Source organism: Vombatus ursinus, unplaced genomic scaffold (genome assembly GCF_900497805.2).
Source record: "Vombatus ursinus unplaced genomic scaffold, bare-nosed wombat genome assembly UNPS02005265.1, whole genome shotgun sequence".
Classification (NCBI taxonomy): domain Eukaryota; kingdom Metazoa; phylum Chordata; class Mammalia; order Diprotodontia; family Vombatidae; genus Vombatus; species Vombatus ursinus.
In genome coordinates, this window is record NW_020945043.1 from 1 (window position 1) to 26,128 (window position 26,128).

The 26,128-nt window shown below is 37.7% G+C and overlaps 1 protein-coding gene across 1 annotated transcript; it reads left to right on the plus strand.

Annotated features, from left to right (window-relative positions):
• Positions 1–1,786: 1,786 nt before the first annotated feature.
• LOC114030785 (MAU2 chromatid cohesion factor homolog) lies at positions 1,787–24,047 on the plus strand (the record flags this gene model as incomplete). Its single annotated transcript, XM_027845691.1, has 9 exons — positions 1,787–1,904; positions 2,307–2,410; positions 3,663–3,740; positions 5,166–5,231; positions 7,284–7,367; positions 10,607–10,656; positions 11,587–11,664; positions 16,014–16,125; positions 23,957–24,047. Coding segments are annotated over exons 1-9 (745 nt in total), but the record flags the coding sequence as incomplete, so codon positions are not given.
• Between the last annotated feature and the right edge of the window lie 2,081 nt (positions 24,048–26,128).

Here is a 26,128-nt window from a genome sequence, read left to right on the forward strand (position 1 = left end):
AACTGATGCTGAGTGAAGTGAGCAGGACTAGGAGAACATTGTATACAGTAACAGCAATATTGTGTGATGATCGACTTTGATAGACTTAGCTCTTCTCAGCAATGCGATGATCTAAGACAGTTTCAGTCCACAGAAAGAATTACGGAGTTGGAATGCAGATCAAAGCATACTTTTTTCTCTTTTATGTTGTTTTTTCTTTCTCGTGCTTTTTCCCTTTTATTCTGATTCTTCTTTCACAACATGACTAATGTGGAAATATGTTTAATATGATTGTCTATGTATTACATGATGTCTTGGGGAGGGGGAAAAATTTAGAACTCAAAATTTTACAAAAGCGAATGTTGAAAACTAAAAATTAATTAATTTTTTAAAAAAAGAAATGGGGGCACCTAGGTGGTCCAGTGGGTAGAGCACTGGCCCTGGAGTCAGGAGGACCTGAGTTCAAATCCAGCCTCAGACACATAACACTTACTAACTGTGTGACTCTGGGCAAGTCACAACCCCAATTGCCTCTCCAAAAAAAAAAAAAAAAAAGGAAAGAAAAAGAAAAAAAAGAATTTAAAAAAAGAAATGATGAGCAGATGGAATTCAAAAAAACCTGGAAAGGCTTATATGAACTGATGCTGAGTGAAGTGAGCAGGACTAGGAGAACATTGTATACATGTCTAACCTGTATCAGATTGCTTGCCTTCTTGGGAGGAGGGGAGAGAGGGGAAAAAAAATTTGGAACCCAAAATCTTATAAAAGTGAATGTTGAAAACTGAAATAATAATAATTTAAAAATAAGCACTTAAAAAAAACCTGTACCTCATACAGAAGGTCACATATACAGTAATCTTAATGCAAGGATCACATGCCTAAACTCTAAAATTATTTAATTATGTAATTTTAACTGTCTTCATTTAAAAGGAGAAGCTTGTTCTTATCCTGAAGTATTAAAATATTAGTCATTTAAAAAAGAGATAATGGGTTCTTTTGAAGTAAGCATACTTCCTGAGGGTCAGGAGATATGCTAGTGCACAGAAATCAGTTGTGTATATATGCACAGGGTTGTATGTAAGATAACTAATATTTTAATTTCAATAGTCTACTTTAAGGCAAGGCTTATCCTGCCTTATTTATATAAAATGTGGAATGGCAGACTTCTCTGCAATATGACATGGTTCAAGGAATATGGTATTTTCATTGTTTAGTTACTTTTCTTCTTGAGAGGGGCAACATGGTATAGTGAAAAAGTGAATTGCATTAATAAAGACAGATTTAAATAATTGGAGGCAATATTAATTGCTCATAGATAGGCAGAACCAATGTAATAAAAATGACAGCTACCTAAATTAATGTATTTATTCAGTTCCATACCAATCAAACTACCAAAAAATTACTTTCTAGAACTAGAAAAAAAAATAACAAAATTCATCTGCAGAAATACAAGGTCTTGAATTTTAAGGGAATTAATGAAAAAATATGGGAAGAAAGAGGTTTAGCAATACCAGATCTCAAACTATACTACCAAGCAATAATCAGCAAAATAACTTAGCGAGGGAGGGGAGAGTACATCATGTTGATTGTCAGGAGGCATGTGTTCGAGCCTGAGGTCTGCTACTAACTTCCTGTGATCCTCATCAAGTCATTTAACTTCCCTGGGCCTCAGTTTCCTCAACTAAATAAATGATTTTCAACAACCTTTAAATCTCTAAAATAACTCTTAGAGTGCTATAAATGCTTTCTGTTCAAATTGTTGGAATGAATCTTTTAAAGATTTGAGGTTTTTTGTTTGTTTGTTTGTTTTTTTCAATATTCTTTTCCATGCCAGGTGACAGTAATGCATTCTATGCAAGCTGGCTACTTGGAGAAAGCACAGAAGTACACAGACAAAGCACTCATGCAGCTAGAAAAGTTAAAAAGTAAGTAAGATAAAAGGCAACGTGATCTAACAGAACATTAGCCTTTGAGTATGAAGGCCTTAGGTCTAGTCTTGGCTCTGCCGTTAGCTACCACTAATAAGACTTTAAGCCCAATCATTTCCCCTCTTTAGGCCTAATATTCTCATCTTGTAAAATGAGAGGTTTGGACTAAATTATTTCTAGAATGCTTTCTGGCTCTTGATATTCTTTATGTTTGTATGTAGAGTATTTGGGGTCAGGTGCAGAACCATCTGAGTGATAATAGTTGTTGCAGCAGTTCCCTCTAGTGGTACCATGCCAGCACATTTACTTCTGGCACGTTTTCCCTAAGTTTGATTCTTTTAGTTTTCATGCTTCTTGTATACTTCTTATTGTCTAAATTTCTTTGATTCTCTCTTTTAGTGTTAGACTGCAGTCCTATCTTGTCATCTTTCCAAGTGATATTGCTGGAACACATAATCATGTGCCGACTTGTTACAGGACATAAGGCCACTGCCCTGCAGGAGGTAAGTTTAATATGTCTGGTTGCATCATTTGTCTATACACTTAAGTATTTATAAATCCAGAAAAAAAGCAGATTTCCATTTTGAGTCATACTTAGTCATGTTTATATCCTAGTGGAAAGAGCACTAGACTTAGAATCTGGGCCTCAGTTTCCTTAACTAAATAGAATAGACCAACGTTTGCTGCCATTTATTAGACATGTAACCTCAGAGAAGTCACATAATTTCCCTAATGATAATTCTTGCACCACCTTCTCAGAGTTGTGAGGACCAAATGAGTATATATGTAAAAATCTTTGTAGACTATTGAGTAGTATATGAATGTTAAATTATTAGCATATATATTTATAGGAATTTTGTAATGGCATGATGGTTTTAAATTGTTTATTAAACATGATTATTTTCATTTGAGCAAAAATTTAATTTGGAGTTGCAAAGTTGCATATATGATAGAAGTGTGGTAGAGCATGTCATCTAGCTTTAATTTATCTAACATTAGGAAAGGCTACAGGTAAAATTTTTAGTATCTAGCAAGAATTCAAACATTGTTTCTTTAATTACTAATATTGAGTTCAGGATGTGAACTTTGACTTAAAGAGAAGGTCCTTTCTTATGTTTTTCTCCCTTATGATTAGGGAGGGCTAGAGGTCCTGCACTTTAATCTCTTTATACCCTGACCTTTTTGGAGAAGCCAAATAGTGAAGTTGAATTCACCAACCCTGAAGTCAGAGAACCTAGGTTTTAGTCCTGATGCTTTCTGAACATGAGTTTCCTTATATAAAATGAGGTGACACTCATACTAGCTACCTTTAGGGTTAACGTGAGGGAGTCATTTTGTGAACCATAAAATGTTATGTAAATGGGATTTTTTTTTTTCTCCTAACCCTAATTGCATTCCCATGGTAACCTTGGGCTCTCATAGGGTATACTAGCAAAGCCCAGACACTTAGTTGTTGTTCTAGGCCCAGCTTAGCCAAGTTTACACCAGAAAAGTAGCCACTAAGTGACCATGGTAGCTAACTAAACCATCTTAAAAAGGCTTAATGAGTCACATCCCTATGTCTCAAGAGGAAGAATGTCCACAAGAATAAAATCTCAGATCTTTTAAAGGATTGAGGTGAATAGTACTCTTGTTATCCTTATAATAATATTAACAATAAAAATTAGTTTCTGTTGAGCTAATTCTTTCTCTGGTTTGGCCTTGGAGGACGTTTAGAACACTGTAATAAAAATGGTTTTTCCCCCCTTTTAACAGATCTCACAAGTCTGTCAGCTGTGCCAACAGTCTCCAAGGCTATTTTCTAATCATGCTGCCCAGTTACATACTTTATTAGTGAGTATGAAGTTAAAAGTGTAAAGTAAAGCCTTACCTTATGTCTATTAAATGTGTATTAAACTCTTGTGAGTTTCTAGAGGAATCTTAATTCTGCTTGGGAAATTTAGTTCTCTTTGATGTAGAAAGAACCCTGGGGTAGGTGTTATATTTAGATTCTACATGCAGCTCTGACAACATGTGTGACTTTGGGCAAGTCTCTTCCCCTCTCTGAGCCTCAGTATCCTCATTTGGAAAATAAGAGAATTTGACTAGCTCATCTCTGAGGTTCCTTCCAACCCTTTGTTCTGAGGGCCTTTCCAATCCCAACAATCTGTGCATCTGAATAGCTTGATATTGAACATTAGAGATATTTTCAGTAGTCAGTGAGTAAAAGAACCAAGGTCACTTTTTAAAATTTGGAAAGAAGTTTATTAATTTTCTTTTCCATTCAGAGAAAGTTAAAATGTACCACAACTTACTCAGATCACTCTTAACTTGCTACTTCATAATTTAGTCAAGATGCGGAGTGTGGCCCAGACAGTGTGAAGGTGCACTTAGTCATCACTCGGTGGCACAGAGTATGTATATAGATCCAGCTGCTTCAGAGCTGGTGATTTAACATAGGCTGAATGTTACATGAAGTGGTTACTTTAGAGAAAGATAGAATAGCTCGAGTTGATAATTGTGTTTATAAGATCTAAAACAACTTGTTAACCTAAGGAATATTTTGGGTATCTGGCTTAGGACTGTCTCATAAAACCTTTAGGTTGCCAGAGGTCATTTAGGTGAACTCCCACCTAGAGCATGTATTTCATGAATCACCTACAGCATCTTTGGTCATCCCACCTTAACTTAAAGACATTCAGTGATAGGGAACCCACTTCTTTAAGGCAGTCCTTTCTACTTTTATGAAGCTCTAATTATTATCATCTTTTAAAAATATTCAAACAAAATCTATATAACATCTCCCTGTTGATCTTAGTTCTGCCCCCTTGAATCCCCGGTGCTTTACACAGTGCCTGAAACATAGCAGGCACTTAAAATAAATACTTGTTGCCTTCCTGCCTAAAGTCCAAGCAAAACAAGTCTAATTCTTCTATATGATAGCTCTTCATATATTTAAAAATACTTTTCCAGCCTCAACATCTCCAGGCATCTAACCAGTTCATATATTGAATGCTTTTGAGGCCTGTTATCAATATGGTCCTTTGGAAACACCCCAGCTTGATAATGTCCCTCTAAAAATGTGGCTTCCAGAACTTTATACAATAGTCCTTGGTTTCTGACCAAAGCAGAAGCTGCCTCCCTCTCTTTACCCTGTTGGTTTATGTTCTTTCCAAATTTCATGCAACAGGGCAGACTAATGACTATTCTTTCAGGAAGTTCTGTGGATACAGTGACATTTCAGTATTCCCTCTTTCCCCTACCCTTCCTTCTTTTCAGGGTCTGTACTGTATTTCTGTTAACTGCATGGATAATGCAGAAGCTCAGTTCACTACTGCATTGCGGGTAAGGTTTTAACTTTACTATTACCCTTTCAGTTTGGGAAGATGTTTCTCAAAAAAATTAATATCCCCATTTTAACTTCATAAAATAATCTCCTCTAAGTAAACCACGGCACAATCAGCACACTACTTTGATAGTAGGGTTATCTGCCCCCAAGAGAGCCAGCCTATAAGATAACACTAAAGGGCTAAATACCAGAGAACATTTAGGCAATAAGTTATAGCGGAGAGCAGCCTGATTTGGAATCAGAAGACCCAGGTTAAAGTCCCAGCTCTGATATTCACTAGACTTTTTATATTAAAACAGGTCACAACATTCCTAGGCCTCAGTTTACTAATATTTAAAATGAAGCTAGTAATATTTGCATTGCCTTCCTCATAGTAATGTTATAAGGGAAGTGCTTTATAAACCTTTAAAGCACTATATGAGTATTAGTCATAGTTGTTATTATTCAGAGAAAAGTAGCTGATTTTGATTGACTAAAGATGAACAAACCTTCCCACCTACTCTCCTATCAAGTTGTCATTACCAGCATGTTAGTCTTTTTATTCACAGATTACTGCTCCATTCCCAGAGTTAAACTGATTTTGTATCACTCTTGTAAATTAAGGTGGAAGCCAGATTAGGATTGTGGTGCAGAGTTGCATTTTAGGCAGCGTAGTATAGTGGAAGAACATGTAAAACTTCAGGTCAGAAGACCTAGATTTCTTGGATATATGATCTTGAGGTAAATTAAACTCTGAAATGCTGTTCTCTGATATTACATAATAATACTTGCATTACCTACCTTAGAAGGCTGTTCGAGGGTTTAAATAAAATAATGTAAAAGCCATGTATGAATGAATGGTAAAACATTTATTAAATGCCTGCTGTGTGCCAGACACTGTACTAAATACTAGGCATACAAATACAAACAAGCAGGACAATCCTTACCATCAAAGAGCTTATATTTGAATAGGGGAAGAAAACGTATGAAGAGGAGCTAGAAAGTGGGGAGCGGTGATACACTTGAGGTGGCATGGTTTGGAAATGACTAGGAAGTGATATGGAGGCCTCGTTCTGGGGAAGATAAGGTGAGAGCTCGCCTTTCAGAACCCAGTCTCCCTGGGGCAGAATCCAAGATTCTGGTAGGGGGAGGAAGAGAAAGTTGATAACCACAGTATAAGTATGATGGTTAAGTTTGACACAGTAATGGGAGGTCCAAATGGAGATATCATATCGACATTTTGAATTACGGGATTAGATTGTGATTGTTGGTTTAGTATGAGTGGATATCTGGGTTTGCCCCTCCTCTTCATGGCTCTGTCCCTTGCTGTGTCCTGCTTAGTTCTGAAATTCCTCTACTTGGTCCAGGACTGAGTCTTGTCCAGGAATTCTCCTTTTTCCTTCAGTAGACTTAGTTCAAAAATTCCTCCACTTTCAGGACCTTGTCCATTGCTCAGCAGTTCCAGTCACTGTGGCCATGCATTTCCTTTGAGGGGCCTCACAGATGTATAGATTTCCCCTCCAGGGAGCCCAATGTGAGTCTCTATAGTCCTATATAAATATAAACTGCTATCATTTTATTCTCAGGATGGAGCTGCTTCCACCTTTGCTTGTGTGATGCTCTAAATGTTTCTAGCTTTGTCATTAGGGTTCACAGATTTCTTCAGTGATAAGAGTAAAATTGGGGAAGCTCGATGGCGCAGTGGATAGAGCACCAGCCCTGAAGTCAGGAGGACCTGAGTTCAAATCCAGCCTCAGACACTTGACACTTACTAGCTGTGTGACTCTGGGCAAATCACTTAACCCCAATTACCTTAAAAAAAAAAAGAGTAAAATTACTTTAAGTTAGCTTCAATGCCTAGCTTTTCTCCCTTCTCTTTAAAAATTAGATTGGTATTACATTTCAGGGAAAATTGGGGGAGATATAGGGGTATGTCATTAAGTCATCCAGTATGGTATCATAACTCACTGGTTCAGAAAGCTTGGGATGTATATCTAACCAATGAGAATGTGTATTCTTTGGTGTTACTTCTATTTTTACTGTTGTTCGTTTTTCATTTCCTGTTATAGCTTACCACTCATCAGGAGTTGTGGGCATTTATTGTGACAAACCTCGCCAGTGTGTACATCCGAGAAGGCAATAGACACCAAGAGGTAGGTGACATGCCTTTTCTAAACTTTTGTCTTCAATTATCTTTCTATAACTTGATAGTGTTCTAGTATAGTAGAAACAGCAGAGGCTCATAGATTTAGAGATCCTCTAGACCAGGTGTTCTTAACCTGGGGTCTGTTAACTTGATTTTCTCTTACATTTTCATAACTGTATTTCAGTATAATTGATTTCCTTTGTAATCTTTTGTATTTTATTTTATACACTTAAAAACATTCTGAGAAGGGGTCCGTAGGCTTTACCAGATTGGCAAAGGGATCCAAAAAAAAGGTTAAAAACTCCTGATCTATAGCAACACTCTCATTTCACTGATAAAGAAATTGAAACAACCTAGGCTCTATGTCAGATTCTGCCCAGCTTTTCTCTTTCTCTGTCACAAACCCCAAGATAGAGTAGTCATTTCCTTGCAGAGTCCCCATCATTTCCTCCCCAGCAGCCAGTTCTTTCTTATTTGAATCTTACCAGATTCAAAATAGCAGTTTCTCTAGCTGGTTCCTTTGCCTTGTAGGGATGAAATTATGATTAAGCTAAGTCAAAGAATTGTTAAGTGTTACACTGGCAGAGGAATAGTGATCCATCTAAAGATCTAAATACATGAAATCCTCCTTAACAAATATATCATGTTGCCATGCCAGGATTGTTACCTGTTTCCCAAATTCTTCATTTATTTCCTCTTTCTATGGTTGTCTGTAGTATACTCTAATGTCAATATTGCTTCTGTTTAGGTGCCTATGGATTTTCAACCAGATACTCTCCACCATGCTTGTTTCTTTTCCTTCCTCATTTTCCTCATATGTCTTCCTAAAATACAGGGACATTTCCCCCCACCCCCTCTTTTGCTTATCCTGTACTTTTTGGAAAAAGTGAAAGTCATTTTCTCTCCCTAAACTTCAGTTACTTCATGTTTAAAATAGGAATAATACTCTTTGCCTTAGCTCCCTTCTAGGGTGGTTATGAGGATCCATATGAGGCCAGTGGTTGTGAAAGCACTTCAGTAAAGCGCAGAAAGGTTGTTTATTGTTGATTATTGTTCCATATTGCAAATATATCACTTTATGCAATAAATGTATTTCCTCAGTTATGTTTAAATTGAATATAAAAATCAAATCAGATTTAGTCAGTGACTTAATTTAAATACTTTTGAGGGTCTAGAGTATAATAATATTGTGCTATATGATAATAGGGATTGCGGAGATGCATTTATTATAGTCCTTTTCCTAAAGAATTTTAGAAGCTACTCGGGAAGACATAAGAGTAAGCCCTATACAAGGCATTACATGATTATGTATTAGGTGAGATGCATTGACCAAAACTGTCACCACAAAAGTTTTAGAAAGATCACAGTGGGTGAGAGTAGTCAGGCAAAGGTGCATGAAAGAGATCCCTGGAGGGTGGGCAAAATTGTGGAAGACTGCAACAGCAAAGAGTATTCCAGTTACTGACTTTGGAATCAGAAGGCCAAAGTGTCCATGACCATGAACAAATCACCCTCTCTGAGTGTCAGTTTCCTCGTCTTGAAAAACAAATAATCTTACCCGCCTTGCCAATTCTCAGCATTGTGAAGAAAGCACTTTGTAAATTCTAAAGCACTCCAGAAGTAGGAAGTACTATTATTCCTGGAGGAGTAGGACAAGCCAGAGTCTAGAGGGCCAAGTACTCCTCAGGTGGGCAGGGGTGAAGAGCTTGCCTAGGTTAGCCAGGGGAAATAGGAACAGATTGTTTAGGGCCCAGTAATAAGAGGTATTGTAAACCAGGCTTTGAATGCCAAGCGTTTGAATTTTATCCTGTAGATAATAGGGAACCATTGAATTTATTTCTGCATAGAAATAACATGACATTTTTAAGACAAAGGCAGACTGATGTAGTGGATAAAAGGCTGGCATTAGAATTAGGAAGACCTGGGTTCAAATCTTGCTCCTGATACATACTAACTGTGTTACCCCGGACAAGTCATTTAACCTTTCAGTGCCCCAAGCAACTTTATAAGATGGTAAACTGTGGAGAAGGTTCCCAGTTGAATTGGTAGAAGGAAATCCTCACCAGGAACTCCCTCCACTGATGAAATCATGAGTCTAGTAAAAAACAAAAATCTTCTTTGTAATTGCAGCAATACCTTCTCTTTCTGATTGTTCATTATTTTGCAGATCCTCACATTTGAACATATATTTCTTAGCCCTTGTGTCCCAACATCCTCTACCCCTTTATCAAAAATGGTAGTGAGATATCTAGAGACATACTTCCTTGTACCAGGGGAAAGAATTAGTTGTTTAGTAAAAGCTTTGTTGATAGAATCACATAAAACAAAGTTTCTACTTTGGATTTTATTTATTTATCAAAATACATTGTCTGCTATAAAAAGTCTTAAAAATTAATAACACCATAGGTTGTCACAATTTTTAAAATACTTTCATTTACCAAACCAATATTTATTGAAGGCCTCTCTGTGCAGTATCCCAGGCCTCACTTTCTGAGAAATACAAAGATAAAAAAGGCATAGTACCTACCTTCCAGAAGTTTATAATCCAGTGGTGGAATAAAACATCTACACAAATAACTACAATAGAGGGGAAATGTGAAAATTCAAAGAGATAAAATTGGTAAGAAGTTGCGAGGTAGGAGAGATTATTTCTGGCAAGGTCAAGCGGACTGTGTCAGGGAAGGATTTCTAGAGGAGGTAGAATTTAAACTGAGCCTTGAAAAATAAGCAGAAATTGCTAGGAAGGCATTTTATAGCAAGGATATATTACCTAAGAATTTATATCCATTATTTCCATATCCATATTATTATAGAGGATTATTTAAGTAACTCATGCTATAGGAAGTTCATGCAATTGCTCTAGATCCAACAAAATAACATTCACAACCTTAAACTGTCCCTTACATCTAATAAATTCTAATTATTACTGAAATTGTATTCTGAAAATGTGATTACCAGGACAATAGACTGACTATAAAGAAGACAGCATAAATAACTACTTAACCTGTGGTCCAGGGTAACCACAAACCTTGTTGCTTGGACAGACCCTATGTGCATCCCACATCTTCCATTAGATTATTTGGTTATGTAGAATCATAAGCAGCCATGGACTTATGCCATGATGACACCACACTGTCAACCATACTCAGAAAATCCAGGCATCCCTTGGGAGGGTGTAGTATACGTAGGGTCAAAATGGAAACTGCTGCTGTAGATTTTAATGATGTTTCTGATTTTTACTTCTAGCTGTACAATTTATTGGAAAGAATAAATCCAGACCACAACTTTCCTGTAAGGTAATAATTCTAGATACAATTTGAATGACTGAGGGCTTTTTTATACATGCTTTTGAGGCAAGCAATCAAACACAAACCACCCCAGACATGTTGACTTGATTTTAAAGTAGTTTAGCAGGTTGAATGTTGCATTTTCTTGTAAATGCAACTGTAATTTTTTTTTTTTTAGTTGCTAGCACACGAAGTACTGTTTGGGAAAAGATTGTTGCAAGAGCTGAGGGAAAAAACATCCGTCTTTTGGTGAATTTTACAATAAACCACCTTGCTGTTGAAGCATGAGATGAACTTGCTATTTACTTTCAAATTTGTTTTGCGTAACAAAACTCAGTTTAATTTAACAGATACTTGTTAAGCACCTTTTATATTTGCAGCTATGTGTTCATACTGAGGGGAGTTGAAAGTTTAAATAAGACACAGTCCTCATACTCATAGAACTAATGGGGGATGGAACCCTCAATTCGATAGAGGTTTATAATACCTGATAAATACATGAGAGGTGCAAAGTTGTTTGTGACAACTGAGAGGGAAAAGATAATTTCTAAATGAGGGAATCAAGGATGGCTTGATCTAAGAAGTGGCAATTGAGCTGAGCCTTGAAATATAGGTAGCAACACAGTTAGAACAGAGAACATTGCATTTTCTGGGAGCATTATGAAAACAATACACTGATAAGACAGATGAGGGCACAAATGGAAGGTGGTCAATTAGTCCAGCTTGATTGAAGATTGTGTATAAGGAGGGAAGTGTTGGGAAATAAGCCTGGAATGGTAGAGAAATACCAGATTATGGAGGGCCTTGAATGCCAAAAAAAGAAATTTGTATTTTATACTGTATTTCGAGAAAAAGAAACATAACCATTCACTACTATTCCATTTTTATTTTAATATATTCTGTTTAAAAAATGAGTTCAATTTTTTGCCTTCCCTACAGTTCTCACTGCCTGAGGGCTGCTGCTTTCTATATCCGAGGACTCTTCTCTTTCTTTCAAGGAAGATACAATGAAGCAAAGTGAGTATGAGATCATTTCTATCTGCAAAGGGCTCTTTTGAAGATAATGTGGAGCAGAAATTTGGAATCCCAGAAATCTGAGTCTCTTGATTAAAATAAAAGGGATAGATAAATGTACCACTTTCCTTTCACATTCAGCTTTTCCCTGATAGGTGTTTAAATGTCTCCCAGGTAGTATACTTTTTAAAAAAAGGAATTTGGCAGTTTCTGAAAAATATAAAATCATAGAATCTTAGAACTGGAAGGACCCTTAGACATAATCTAATAAAACCTCCTCCATTCCTGAAGCGAGAATACTCAATAAGTTGTCTTCCACACTTTGCTTGAACACTTCCAATGCCAGGAGGCTCATTATCTGCCATGTTATTCAACAAACCTTTATTTTAAGTATCAGGTGCCAGGTGCTGTGCTAAGCACTCAGGCTACAAAGACAAAAGTGAAATAGTCTGTGTCATCATGGAGCTTACATTATAGTGGGGGAAGTGACATGTACATTTATAGATATACACAAGGCTTATATACGGCAAAAAGAGGATAACCTTGGATGGGAATGCACTAGCAGCTAGAGAGACTAGGATAGGCCCCCCCGAAGAAGATGGCACTCGAGCTGAGGCTTGAAGGAATCCATAGATTCTAGGAGGTAGAGGCAAGGAGAGAGAGAGCGTTCCAGTAATAGGAGACAACCAATGCAAAGATATGGAGCATCATGTGTGAGGAATATCAGGTAGACCAGTCTGATTAAACCATACAGTGCACAAAGAGGACTTGATGTGTGAGGATGATATGTTTAGACCTCACTCAACTGAAATTGCTCACTCCAAAATGACCAGGGACTTCTTAATTTCTAAATATGATGGTCCTTTCTCAGTCCTCTTGATCTTTCTGCTATGCTTGACACTGTTGACCATGTTCTTCTCTTTGGTTTTCTTCTCCTATCTATCTGACTTTTTTTCTCAGTTTCTTTTGCTGGTTTATCACCCATATTTCACTACCTATCTGTGGCTGTACCCCAAAGCACGGAGTCCCTAGGCCCCTTCTCTCTTCATACTTTCTCTCTTTTGGCAAACTCATCAGCTCCCTTGGATTAAATCTCTATATAATAATTCCCAAATCTATACATCCATTCTCAGCCTCTCCCCTGAGGTTCAGACTCACATCTCCAGCTGCCTTTTAGACATTTCAAAGTGGCTGTCCTGGAAGCATCTCAAACTCATCATGTTCAAAACAGAAATCATCACCTTTCTTCAAAATCCGTGCTATTTCTATTGAAGACACCAGACTCTGGGGATCTGTGTTTATCACCTTGGCATTATCTTTGATTCCTTACTCTCCCTCACCCATTGAAGCCAATCAGTTGCCAAATTTTACTATTTCTGTCTCCACAACTATCTTTCACATTTGATCCACTCTGTCTGCTCACGTAGCCACCCACTTAGTTCAGGCTCTCATCCACTTGCCTTGAACTATTACAGTAGCCTCTTAATTGGTCTTCTTCCCTCAAGCCTCTCTGTACCACAGTTCCATCTTTCACACACAGCTGCCAAAGTGACTTCCTACATTGAAGTAGGACCATGTCCTACTTGAAGTGACCATGTCACTCTCCAAATCATAAACTGCAGTGGCTTCCTGTTGTCTCTTAGGTCAAATACAAACTCTACTCTTTACCTTTTAAAGACCTTTCACAACCTAGCCCCACCTATCTTTTTAGCCTCATGCACAGTTCCTCTTGACACACTCTAAAATCCAGCCAACCCTGACCATTTTTCTCTTCCTCACACAGAGGACTTCATCTCTCATCTCTGTGTTTTTGTGCTTGCTGGCTCTTTTCCTATTCTTAGAATGTACTTCTTCCTCACCTCCTTCTCTTCCTTCAAAAAGCAATTCAAGGACCACCTTCTACATGAAGCCTTTCCTAATTTCTCTTCCCACCCTACCCCCAACTACTACTTTGTGTTCTTTTATATTTATTCTGTGTACATTTATACAAGTACTTATTGTCTCCCCGATAGAATATGCACTCCTTGAGAAAAATGATTATTTTAGTCTTTATGTACCCATTGTCTAGTACAATGAAATACAGGCACTTAATAAATACTAGTTGATTAATTGAAGAAGACTGGAAAAGTTTAAAAAGGCCAAGTTGTGAAGAACTTTAAATGGCAAACGGGAATTTATATTTAATCTTAGAGATAAGAGGGTGCTACTGGAATTTATTTAATAGGGAAGTGATTTGAACAGACCTGCACTTTAGGAAAATAACTTTGTCAGCTGTGAGGAGAATGGGATAGACATGGAGAGAGATTTAAGGCAAGGAGATCAAATTAAGAGGCTACTGAGGTGGTGGCTGTGTGAGTGGGGAGGAGACATATGTAAGAAATGTTGCAAAGATAGAAACAAGACTTGGCAACTCATTAGATATATGAGATGAGTGAGTACAGAGAAGAGGATAACAGCAAGGTTTCAAAGCTAGGCGACTAGAAAGATGGCTGTGCATGCCCTCAGTAATAATAGGGAAGTTGGAAAGGTAACCAGTGGATTTGGATCTAGATACAGTGAGTTCTGTTTTGAACAGGTTGGATTTGAGGTGCCTACATCCAGTTTCAAATGTCTGATGAGCATTTAGTCCCTTCTATTTTTAGACAGCTCTGGTTATTAAGAAGTTCTTTAGATTGGTCCTAATCTAGTCCTTCCAAAATATAATCCTTCAGATATTCAGACAGAGATCATTCCCATCCCCCTCCAAGATCCTCCCAGTGCATTTATCAAGTCAATAAAAGTTATTTACCTCTTTTGTGGGCATAGCAATGTAGTAGGTAGTATGGGGACATAGAAATAAAAGTTATCATACTATTAAATTTGCATAAGATATTTCAAGGCCCAAAGAGGTAAGAGTTTGAGTTGCTGCTTTGCCACTAATTCACCTTTTAACCTTAACAGAGGCACTTGGCCTCTTCAATCCTCAATTTCCTAGTTTATGAATTGGGGATGATAATTCCGGTGCCACCTGCCAGATAATGTTCTTGTAAGGTTATGAGCTAATGAACAAAAAGGCTTTATAACTGAAGCACTATATAAATATCCACTACAGTTTTTACTCCCTAACTGGGACTAGAGACCTGGACTCCTTATTTCCATTCCATAGCTCATTCTTTTCTTTGTAGGAACTAACAGTCCATTGGAGGAGTTGGAGATAATAAGGAAAGGGTCAGCAAAAGCATAGAACAAACACAAAGGAAAAGAAATAGGTCTCATATACATGACCATTTACATTTCCTCCAGATTCTTCGGATAGCTAGGGTAACCAGAGGGCTTTCAAGATGCAGGTCTTTGATTTTTGTTTTAGTTGGGGAAAGGGGGATTGTGTCTGAGCAGTGATCTGTATAAAGACTAGGATTAGAAAGCAGACTAAAACAGATTTGTCACTTGTAATAGATATTAAGTTATTTAGCTGGCACAGACTGATCTAGATTACTCGTACAACAGTATGAGACAAGAAAGAATTTATTGGAAATGCTTTTGAGGGGGCTATTCTGAATGCAGGTATATAATGTAGAGCAAAGAGCCCTGGAGTTGGAATCAAAGGCTCTAGGTTTGACTGTGCTATTACTAGCTATGCAGTCTTGAGGAAGTTATTTAATACTGCTCCAGCTTCCTCACCTATCAGAAAGAAATAATACTTCTATTCACATATAATAGATTTTGCTCTATTATATAGAGCTTTAAACTAGAGCAATCTAACTATGGAAAGGAAGACTTTTTTAACTCACTAGTGCTAGAGGTGTTAAAGTAGAGGTTGGGTCTGGGAACAATCTGTTGAGAGCATTGTAAAAAGAATTGTTGCATTGGGTGAGAAATTATACTGGATGACTTACCTCATCTTATAGAGTGCCAGGCCTGTAGTCAAAAAGTCCTGAGTTCAAATCTGGGGCAAGTCACTTGTTTGCCTTAGTTTCCTCATCTGTAAAATGGGGATAATAGTACCTACTTAGTAGGGTTGTTGTGAGGATCAAATGAGGTAATAATTGTAAAGTACTTAACAGAATCCCTGGCATATAATAAGTGCTATATAAATGTTAACTATTATTAGCTATTGTTATTACCTCCTGCTCTTAGCAAAAAGAAAACTATAGTTTTCTGATTCTGGATGTCATGAAGACTGGCAAGTGGATACAATTTATAATTGACTGCTTTACCTTACTTAATTTGTTAATGGTAATATAGTTGTAGATCAATGTTAATCTTGCCTGTGGTTTTGGTTTACGATGATTTTAGGCCCATTTTTCTATTTTTTCCATAAGGTGTTACATTTTAAGATGGTTTTATCTTTTCTCCTGTTTTTACTTTTGTAGGCGATTTTTACGAGAAACCCTGAAAATGTCAAATGCAGAAGATTTGAACCGGTTAACAGCCTGTTCCCTTGTCCTCCTGGGCCATATATTCTATGTATTAGGGAATCATAGGGTGAGTGTCAGTCATTATACTGTCATTTTTAAATGGAATTCACAGAATATTAAAAGTTGGAAGAGACTTCAGAGATGAGCTATTCTAATCTCTTTTTGTTGACATTGAATATTGTATAGCTCTGATTGTTAGGAATGTTTTGCTTATTTTGACCTGAAACTGGTTTCATCATAACTTCTGCTCTTTGGGCATGTAGGCTAACCCCTTCTCCACATGACAGCCCTTCTGACATGACTTTAAAACAGTGATCAATGTTACATTCATAGTTCTTTCAATTAGATACTACATTTTTAAAATTATCACAATTACAATAATTGTTTTAATGTCAATAATCCTCTGGAGATGCTTTGCATTTATGAATCACAGAGTATAACTTGATTCTCTAAAGATACAAAATTTCAGTCCCAAAGGACATTAGAAAGATGTGTGGTGGTCATAAACAGGCTGGAGCATATTACCATAGATGAACTGACATGCAAGAGATAGCATAAAATATCACATCCAAGAAGTATGTAATTGGAAGTATATGTGGGGCAAGCATATAGCTAGAAAGAAAAGAAAAACAGATAGCCTGAGTGCTGCATTGGTGTCCATGTAACAGAAGAAGATTTTCAGCATATTCAGTGGTACCCTTATGAAGGATGTATGGGAAAGACACGGAAAACAGTTATTTAGGATGAAAAGGCATGGATGGATTGCTATTTATATCACTAGAGAGAATACCTACATCCTTTAGAACATTAATCTGTTGATGTATAAATATAGCTAAATCTTTGGATGTTTTGAATGCATGTTAGCTTTTTAAGTATTTGTCTTGTTTTGTTTTTACATGAGTATGAATTGACAAATTCCTGAAAAAATTATTTTGCCTATAAGGTCTCCCTGCTTGTCTTATTCTAGAACTTATACCTTAAAATTTTTTTTTCTTGTAGGGTGGAATACATCCTCTTGGTAATTTTCCAACCTAAAACTGGGGCTGGGAAATTCATTTATACATTTAGGGTTACATTTATAAGACCATTAGACGAGAATAAAATTGAAGGGAGGGAGAGAGAAAGAAGAAGGAAGGAAGTAAAGGACATGCATCAAATGGAAGGAAGAATTTATTAAGCACCTACTGTGTGCTAGGATCCATGCTAAGAGCTTTACAAATATTGCCCTTTAATCTTATTAAGAGTAATATTCTCTATTATTGTCTCAATATTATCTATTAACTTATTACTAATTAATATCTATTAATTTACACAAATTACTATATTGTCATATGAGCTGATATTCCTGGCACCTGATCAAGCCATCATCACCACCTCAGCCCACCCTTATTGTAAGAGTTGCTGCCCCTTGTTACCCTAGCGCTTTCGAGAGTTGATATATAGTAGCATACCACCTAGCCCTCATGAGTCTCGTTACATAGTCACCCTCACTCTGCTCAAAAGACTCAATTGAGTCCCACCCTGAATATATCAGAAGAATAAGCATTGCCAGCTTTGATCCATACTTCCAAGAGGTTAATGATCTCTGCTTCATTTCAAGGATCTGTGATTTATTCAGTACAGCACCCTTTACACTCTAGTAGATGGACATCATGACTTAGTTATCAAAAATTTGGTAATGAATCTTTTGCTATTTAGCCTCATCTTTGGGCAGCAGTCATATATGGTCTTGTCATCAGATCTGTACTCAAAGCCTTTTCCATTTGGGTAGGATCTGTGACAGCATCACTCCACTGACACGGCTCTAGACTCTTTTACATCATGGCAGGATATTGGAGTAGAATTTTAGTGGAAGGACTTCTGCTGGAGTCCTGTAAAAGCCACTTGTTACTATACGAAGGAAGCTAAGACAGTTGGGTTGTGGCAGTAGGCCTGAGGACTGTGCCAGCCCTCTCCTACACATTAGGATTGCCAACACTTAGAAGCAGGACTGCTGAGCTCATATTGTTACATGAGCCCATTATCAAATGTGAGCATATTTGTAAAGTGCTGAGCACAGTGTTTAGCACATAATGGGTGCTTGAGAAATACTTATTCACTTTCCCACCCCTATCCTTTTCCCCACCCCCATTCTACTGCTGTTACAGAGTTAATTATCTTGGAAGAAGGGAAGGGTAGTAATCAAAGTGATATCAGGGTATTCAGGGCAAAGCATTGTGGCTTTGGGGTAAGGGGAGCCTATTGTTTCTGAGTGGCTTTCGCTATGTGTCTTCTGTGTTCCCCTGTTGTGTGGGTCCTTAGGTAAGTCCTATATCACTGAGTCATCGATAGCTGTGTCTTTGACAGTATATTCTGAGCCTTTGTCTACACTCTCGGGTATACCTGTGTTAGAGATTACAGAATTTGGACACCACTCCACAAGTATTGGATTAGAGTAGTCTTCCATGGAATCTATCTCAAAAGTTTCAATCAAATAACAAGCATTTAATTACCTACTAGGTGCCTGGCATTGTGTTAGGTCTTAGGGACACAAATAATAAAAGCAAAGCAGCCTGTTAGAGGTAGCTGGTGGCACAGTGGATGGAGCACTGAGCCAGGAATCAAGAAGACTCGAGTTCCAATCCAACCTCAGACACTTAACTAGTTGTGTGACCCTGAGCAAATCATTTAACTGCTGTCTGCCTCAGTTTCCTCAACTGTAAAATGGGAATCATAATAGCACCCACCTCCCAAGGTTGTTGTGAGGATCAAATGAGTTAACATTTGTAAAAGCACAGTGCCTGGCAAATAGTAGGCATTTAATAAATGTTTATTTTCTTTCTTCTTTCCTTAAACTTGCATTCTCTCAGGATAAACAACATGTATACATATAAGTACCAAAGATATACAAAGTTATTAAATACAAAATAATTTTGGAAGGAGGCACTGGCCAGCTTGGAGAATCAAGAAAAGTTTTTTATAGTAAGTGGCACAAGTTGAGCTTTAAGGAAGTTGAAAATTCTAAGAAGCAGATGTGAGGAGGGAGTACATTCCAGACAACAAAGAGCCTCTTCAGAGGGCACAGAGACAGGAGATGGAATGTTGTGTCTGAGGAGCAGCAAGTAAGCCAATTGGACTAGAACGTAGTGTGAACTAAGGAAAGTGAATAATGTGTGTTAAGCTTGGAAAGGTAGGCTGGAACCACATTGTGAAGGACTTTAAATGACAAATACAAGAGTTTGTGTTTTATTCTAGAGGCTTTTTAAGTCCAGGAGTGACATGGGCAGATCTTTGCTTTAGGGATGTCTCTTTGATTGCTGTGTAGAGGATGAATTAGAGAAGGGAGAGACTTGAGGCAGGAAGACCAGTTAGGAGACTATTTCACTAGTCGAGATGAGTGGTGATGAGACCTGAGCTAAGGGGTAGTTGTGTGACCAGAAAGAAGGGGGAAGACTGAGGAAATGTTGTAAAGGTAGAATTGACAAGACTTGGCAATTGTTTGGATGTAAGTGAGAGAAGGGTGGGGAGAGGAATGAATCGTCATGGATGATCATAGTAAAATGGGAGATAATAATAGCACCTACCTCCCAGGGTTATTGTCAGGACCAAATGAGATAATAATTGTAAAGTGCTTAGCATAGTGCCTGGCACATAATAAGCACCATATAAATGTTAGCTATTATTAGTAATAACTTACATTGGTATAGTAGTAACCAGAACCGTATTCATTAATTGACATTAAGTCTAGTAGGGGTCTGAAAATGATGTCATTGGAAGGGACTTATTTCTTCAGACACCTAATGAGTTATAATATAAAAGTGGAATTGAACTTGTTTTGCTTGGTCCAGAAGGGAAAATTAGGACCAGTGGATAGAAGTTAGAAATGCAAATTTTAGCTCAATGTAAGAAAAGACTTCCTAATAATTAGAGCTATCCAAAAAGAGAAAGGGCTACTTCATGAGATAATGATTCCCCCATTATTGAAAGGGCTTCAACCAAAAACTGGATGATTCAGTTCAACAAACATTTATTTTGTCTGCATGCAAGGCACTCTGCTAGGGAATACAGAGACCAAGATGAAACAATTCCTGCCCTCAGTGAACTTATATTTTCCTAAGAAGAACAAAAAAAATACATAAATAAGTATAGTAGAAAGAAAATTGAGGTAGGCGAAGGAATACTAAGGGAATCAGGAAAGGCTTCGTGTAGCATCAGACACTTAAATTGAGACCTGAAGGAGCACAATGATTTTGGGAAGCAAAAATGAAGAAACAGTGCATTCTGGGCATGGGGATTAGCTTAAGCAAATGTTTGGAGGAGAAAGGCAGATGTTTGAGTTGTAGGAGTAGCTAATATTCTAACAGGTGTTGGCAAGATGTCCCTTATCCTCTTCCTCTTTTATATAAACTGTGATTTTCATTCTCAGGTTTTTTTTCTCCCTACATTCAACTCTTTGCCCTCTATTCCTACGGGCAGTGACTACCTGGAAGGAGCTGTAGGCCACCCAGGCTAACTTGAGCCCAGTGGCCAAAATTGAGTATAAATGGAGCCAGGTGACATCAGCCCTTGGATGTAGATCTATTATCCCATAACTTCTGCCTTGGCAGACCTTCCTAGAACCCAAAATATTAGTCTCATTATCAGTAGTGAAATCAATGATCTACCAGCTTCAGTTAGCCTCGTTATTCAAATCCATTGTTCAGAATATATTTGGCTTATGGGTGCAACAGTCTAATAGGCAGATATGAGTACAGGGCCAAGGAAAGAACATAGGATCCTGGAATTAGTAAAGGACATCCACCAATTCTGTCCCACCAAGTCATGGCCTTGAACATTTCTGAGGAGAGGAATAGTGACTGAGCTCACAGTCTTACTAGCACAAGGAAGACCAGAATGGGCATGGCCTCTCTGGCTCATGACCAAACCAATCCATCGTGATGAGGAAGGACAACACAACACAGTTGCCACCAGGGTAAAAACTTTGAAGAGAAAGGTTGAATCACCTCCTTTATGCCCCTTGTATTTTTCCTCCTAAATTAGTACCAGCCTCTTAGCCTGGGTCTCCTACAAGCAGTTTCCTGCTTTGTCTCAACCCATTGGATTTTAGCAGTGAAGAAATTATGGTACCTATACAACTTGACATTTTTGGTTTACCTTTGTTTGGCCCTACCCTTCCTTCCCAGCAAAGGATTGCCCATTCCTTGCTTATTTTACCCTAATTACCACCATATGTTAGCTTTTGCCTAGGCAGAATGCAGCACAGACCTTTTTCTGCCTTGCCTTCCCCTGCCTCCTGTGCCACATACACTCCAAATCCTTCAGTTGCTGGACTTCATACAGCTATAAGGAAGCATAAAATAAGAATAAGCCTATGCCTCCAAAGTCCCTGAGCTGGGCAGCCATTGCCTGATTGGCCACAACCTTTCTTTGATGGACTTGCCAAGCTATGGGATGTGTCTGTCTGTGTGTTCATCTGGGTCTTTGCATGATTTTTCTTTTATTTGAAGATCCATCTTCACTCATAGTGTAAACTTAACTCAATCTTTCCTTTGCAAGGGCCATTGTTTAATGGCTTGGAGATACATGTTTTCATCTTTTTTAAAAAAAAATTTTTTCATGTAATAAGTGTTTTTTAATTAATCTGTCTCTTCTACTACTTCCCCCATTGAGCAAATTTTCTTCTACTACCCCCTCCCATTGAGCAAATTTTTTAAAAAATCCCAAAACACATCCTTCATATATAATCTATATAGTCGCACAAAACAAAATCCTATATTAGCCATGTCCAAAATATATATATATCTGTATTTTAAGTTCATTAGTTGTGTCAGAAGGTAAATAGCATGTGTTATCTTCATTCTTTTGGACTTGTGGTTTATAATTGCATTAATCTGAATTCTAAAATCCTTCAAAGTTGTTTTTGTCTATAATGTTGTTACCATTGTATATTTGTTCCTGTAGTGCTGCCCCCTTCACTTTGTGTCAGTTCATAAATGTCTTCCCATTTTCCTCTGAAGTTGTCCATTTCATCATTTCTTATAGCACAGTAATATGTTCTTCTATTCCTGTGCCGCAATCTGTTTAGAAATTCTCCAATAGGAGGACATCCCTGTGGTTTCCAGTTTTTGGCTACTACATAAAGAACAGTTAGAGGGGCAGCTATGTGGCACAGTGGTCACAGAGTGCTGGGCCTAGAGTCAGGAAGATTCATCTTCCTTGAGTTCAAATCTGGCCTCAGACACTTACTAGATGTGTGACCCTGGGCAAGTCACTTAACCCTGTTTGCCTCAGTTCCTTATCTGTAGAATGAACTGGAAGAAAGAAATGGCAAACCATTCCAGTATTATTGCCAAGAAAACCCCAAATGGAGCACAAAGAGTCAGACATGATTGAAAAAACGAAATGAATTTTTGTACATATAGCTCTTTTTGATCTTTCCTTGGTTTCCTAGACCCAGCAAATGTACAGCTGGGTCAAAGGGTATGCGCAAGTTTCATAACTGTACAACTTTCTGGGCATAGTTCTAAATTGCTTTCCAGAGTGGATGAACTAATACACAACTCCACCAACAATTCACTGTTTTTCCCACAGATCCTCCAATATTTGTCATTTTCTTCCCTTTTTGTCCAATCTGATGAGTTTAAGTTGGAACCCCACATTTCTCTAATTATTATTATTTAGGACATTTTACATAATTACTAATAGCTTGGATTTCCTTTGACCATTTATTTACTGTGGAATGGCTCTTAGTCTTTATAAATTTAATCATGTTTTCATCTTAAAAAGGGAGGGATATGTTGTAAGTAGCCTGAGTACTTGAACCCCAACACTGTTAATTTTCCTTAGCATCATTCTCCTTACCATTACATTTGTACCATTTATCCTGTTCCTTTTGATATTGTTTTCCCCAGCATCATGTTTTACCAGAGCCAGTTAATGTTGCCAAGAAGGAAAGTGTGCCTATATTTGTCTTTATAGCCATTAATGTGTTCAGTATCCCAGAGCCTAAGATTTAGCAGAATCATGTACATGTACTTCTTTTGAGAGAAGAAACAAGTCAGTTTTACAGCAGTAGTTTTCATCTTTATATTGCACCACTGTTTTAATGTGTTATTTGGGAATTGTGTACAATAGGAATAGGGACTGAATTTATGATTTCATTGGTATAGAGAATTTCCAGGTGAGGAAACTCCCCTTACCAATGCAGGTTAGCACCTCCTCTGCAACTTACAGTCATAGAAATCTGCCTAGAACACTGAGAGGTTAAGTGATTTGTCTATGGCTACAGTCAGTATTTTTCAGAGGACAGACTTAAATCCAAGTATTCTTATCCACATTCAAATGAGATAAAGCCCTTAGCACAGTGGCTGGCAATAGGTGCTATATAAATTCTGTTTCTCATGGATAAGTTATAATAATCTCTCATATTGATGTTATTTTGCAGTTACAAAATACTTTTATATTCATTATTTCATTTTGACTTTACAACAACCTTATTAGGTAAGCAAGGCATAAACTAGTAATCACTTTACATTTGAAGAAACCAAGGTCCACAAAGATGAAATGTCTTTCTAAAGTGCACACAGCTAGAACGTAGCAGATCTCAGGTTTCCTGACTGCATCAGTGCTCTTCCTACTATACCTCTACCCACACTACTTCTCTCCAGATTGGCACTGTGGCTTCAGATGGGGATTTTTCAGCCTCCAAAGGGTTCATTTGCCTGCGTGCCCTATGGCTAGCAGGCTATCGTTGCCTGCTGTCTCACTCTATGGAGTGTCTATTGCCCACCAAGAAGTACATACTATCCAAGTCAGTGTTAGCAAGTATGATCCTTTGGCCTTAGGGTCCTGAGCAGTGCCCTCGGATCATTTGTCACTTCATAGTGCTAACTTTGATCTCTCAATTATTTATTGACCAGGAAAGTAATAATATGGTGGTACCAGCTATGCAGCTGGCTAGCAAGATTCCGGACATGTCTGTGCAACTGTGGTCTTCAGCTCTGCTAAGAGGTAAGTCTGATGGGCAACTCCCTGCAGACTTTGATTGTAGTTAAGCACTAACTTAGACAGTTTGCCTTGAATAGATGGCATTTTGTCATCCACCTGAGCTCTGAGATTATAATTAAGAGTGTGTTTCTCCTTTTGGTAGTGGGAGCAATAATAATAACAACAATAATATTCACATTTCTATAGAGCTCCACTTTTTATAGATTCATACATTGTTAGAATTAGAAGAAACCTAAGAAATCATCTAGTCTAACCTTCCCTTCTTTTTTTGCAGAGGGTGGGTAGGAATAGAGGAAAGAACACTGTATTTGGAGTCAGAGGACCTAGGTTTAAATTCCATTTTACCACTTACTAGTTATGTGACCTTGAGAAAATTGCTGGATTTTTTTAGGTCTTAGCTTTCTTTTTTTTCCCCCAAATTTTTCACATTTTTATTGAAAGTTGTGAGTTCCCAATTCTATCCCTCCCTCCCCTCCCCCATCCTTGAGATAGTAAGCAATCAGATATAGGTTATACATGTGCAAGTATGTAAAACATTTCCATGTTAGCCATTTTGTACAAGAAGACTCAAATAAAAGAAAAAAAATGAAAGAAAAAAGTGAAAAATAGCATGCTTCAGTCTATATTCAATCAAATCAGTTCTTTTTCTGGAAGTGGATAGTATGCCTCATCATTAGTCCTTTGGGATTGTCTTGGATCATTGTATTGCTGAGAATAGCTAAGTTCACAGTTCTTCACAGAACAATATTGCTGTTACTGTGTACAATGTTCTCCTGGTTCTGTTCACTTCACTATGCATTAGTTCGTGTAAGTCTTTCCAGGTTTTTCTGAAATCATCCTGCTTGTCATTTCTTATAGCTCAATAATATTCCATTACAATCATATACCACAGCTTGTTTAGCTATTACCCAGTTGATGGGCATCCCTTTGATTTCAAGTTCTTAGCCACCACAAAAAGAACTGCTATAGATATTTTTGTACAAATATAGGTCCTTTTCCCTTTTTTGGATGTAGATCTAGCAGTGGTATTACTAGATCAAAGGGTATGCACAGTTTTATAGCCCTTTGGGCATAGTTCCAAATTGCTCTCCAGAATGGTTAGATTAGAGCAGCTAGGTGGTACAGTGGATAGAGCACCAGCCCTGAAGTCAAGAGGATCTGAGTTCAAATGGCTTCAGACCAAACACTTGACGCTTACTAGCTGTGTGACCCCGGACAAGTCACTTAACCCCAATTGCCTTAACAAAAAAAAAAAACACAGAATGGTTGGATCAGTTCACAACTCCACCAATAGTGCATTAATATCCCAGTTTTCCCACATCCCCTCCAACATCTAACGTTTTCCTTTTTTGTCATATTAGCCACTCTGATATGACCCTCCCGTTTTACAGATGAGGAAACTAAGGCTTTGAGAGATGGATTGATTTGCCATGAGTCATGTATCTCTTTGGTAGAAGGACTGGAATCTGAACTTTTTCTGACTCTTTGTCCTATACTACTTTTCCCTATACACAAAAGTGTTTTTCTCATTACCACCCTGGTAAGTCGATAGTAAAAGTATTCCCATTTTGCTTTATTACTCAAAGGATCTATAATTTCATTTGTATGGGTACTCACTTCTCTTATGCAGACTATAACTTAATAGATGGTCTTTGGGAAGTTCTCTAACCAGACAATTCATTTATCCTCTAGCCAATCTGTGATGAGCATCTCTTAACTTAGCCAGGCTAATAGCACTCAACTGGAAAAATAATTAAGCATCTACTCTGTTTAAAATACCAAACCTGTGAAAGGTATTTCACTTGTCATAGAACCTTCCAGAACTAAGAGTTCCCTCCAAGTACATGACAAAGCATCAAGTTCCACTTTAGTGGAGACTCCCCTTTTTAAAGAGCTGAGGAAGCCAAGGCTCAAGAAAATTCAATTCAATTCAGCACATGTTTATTAAGTATCTACTCTGTGCAAGGCATTGTACGTGCAAAGGCCAAAACAATCTCTTTCTTCAAGAAGCTTACCTTCTGCTGAGAGGAGACATCGTGTGTACTGATAAGGAAATTTAAAAATCATTTGAGGAAGGAGAGGAC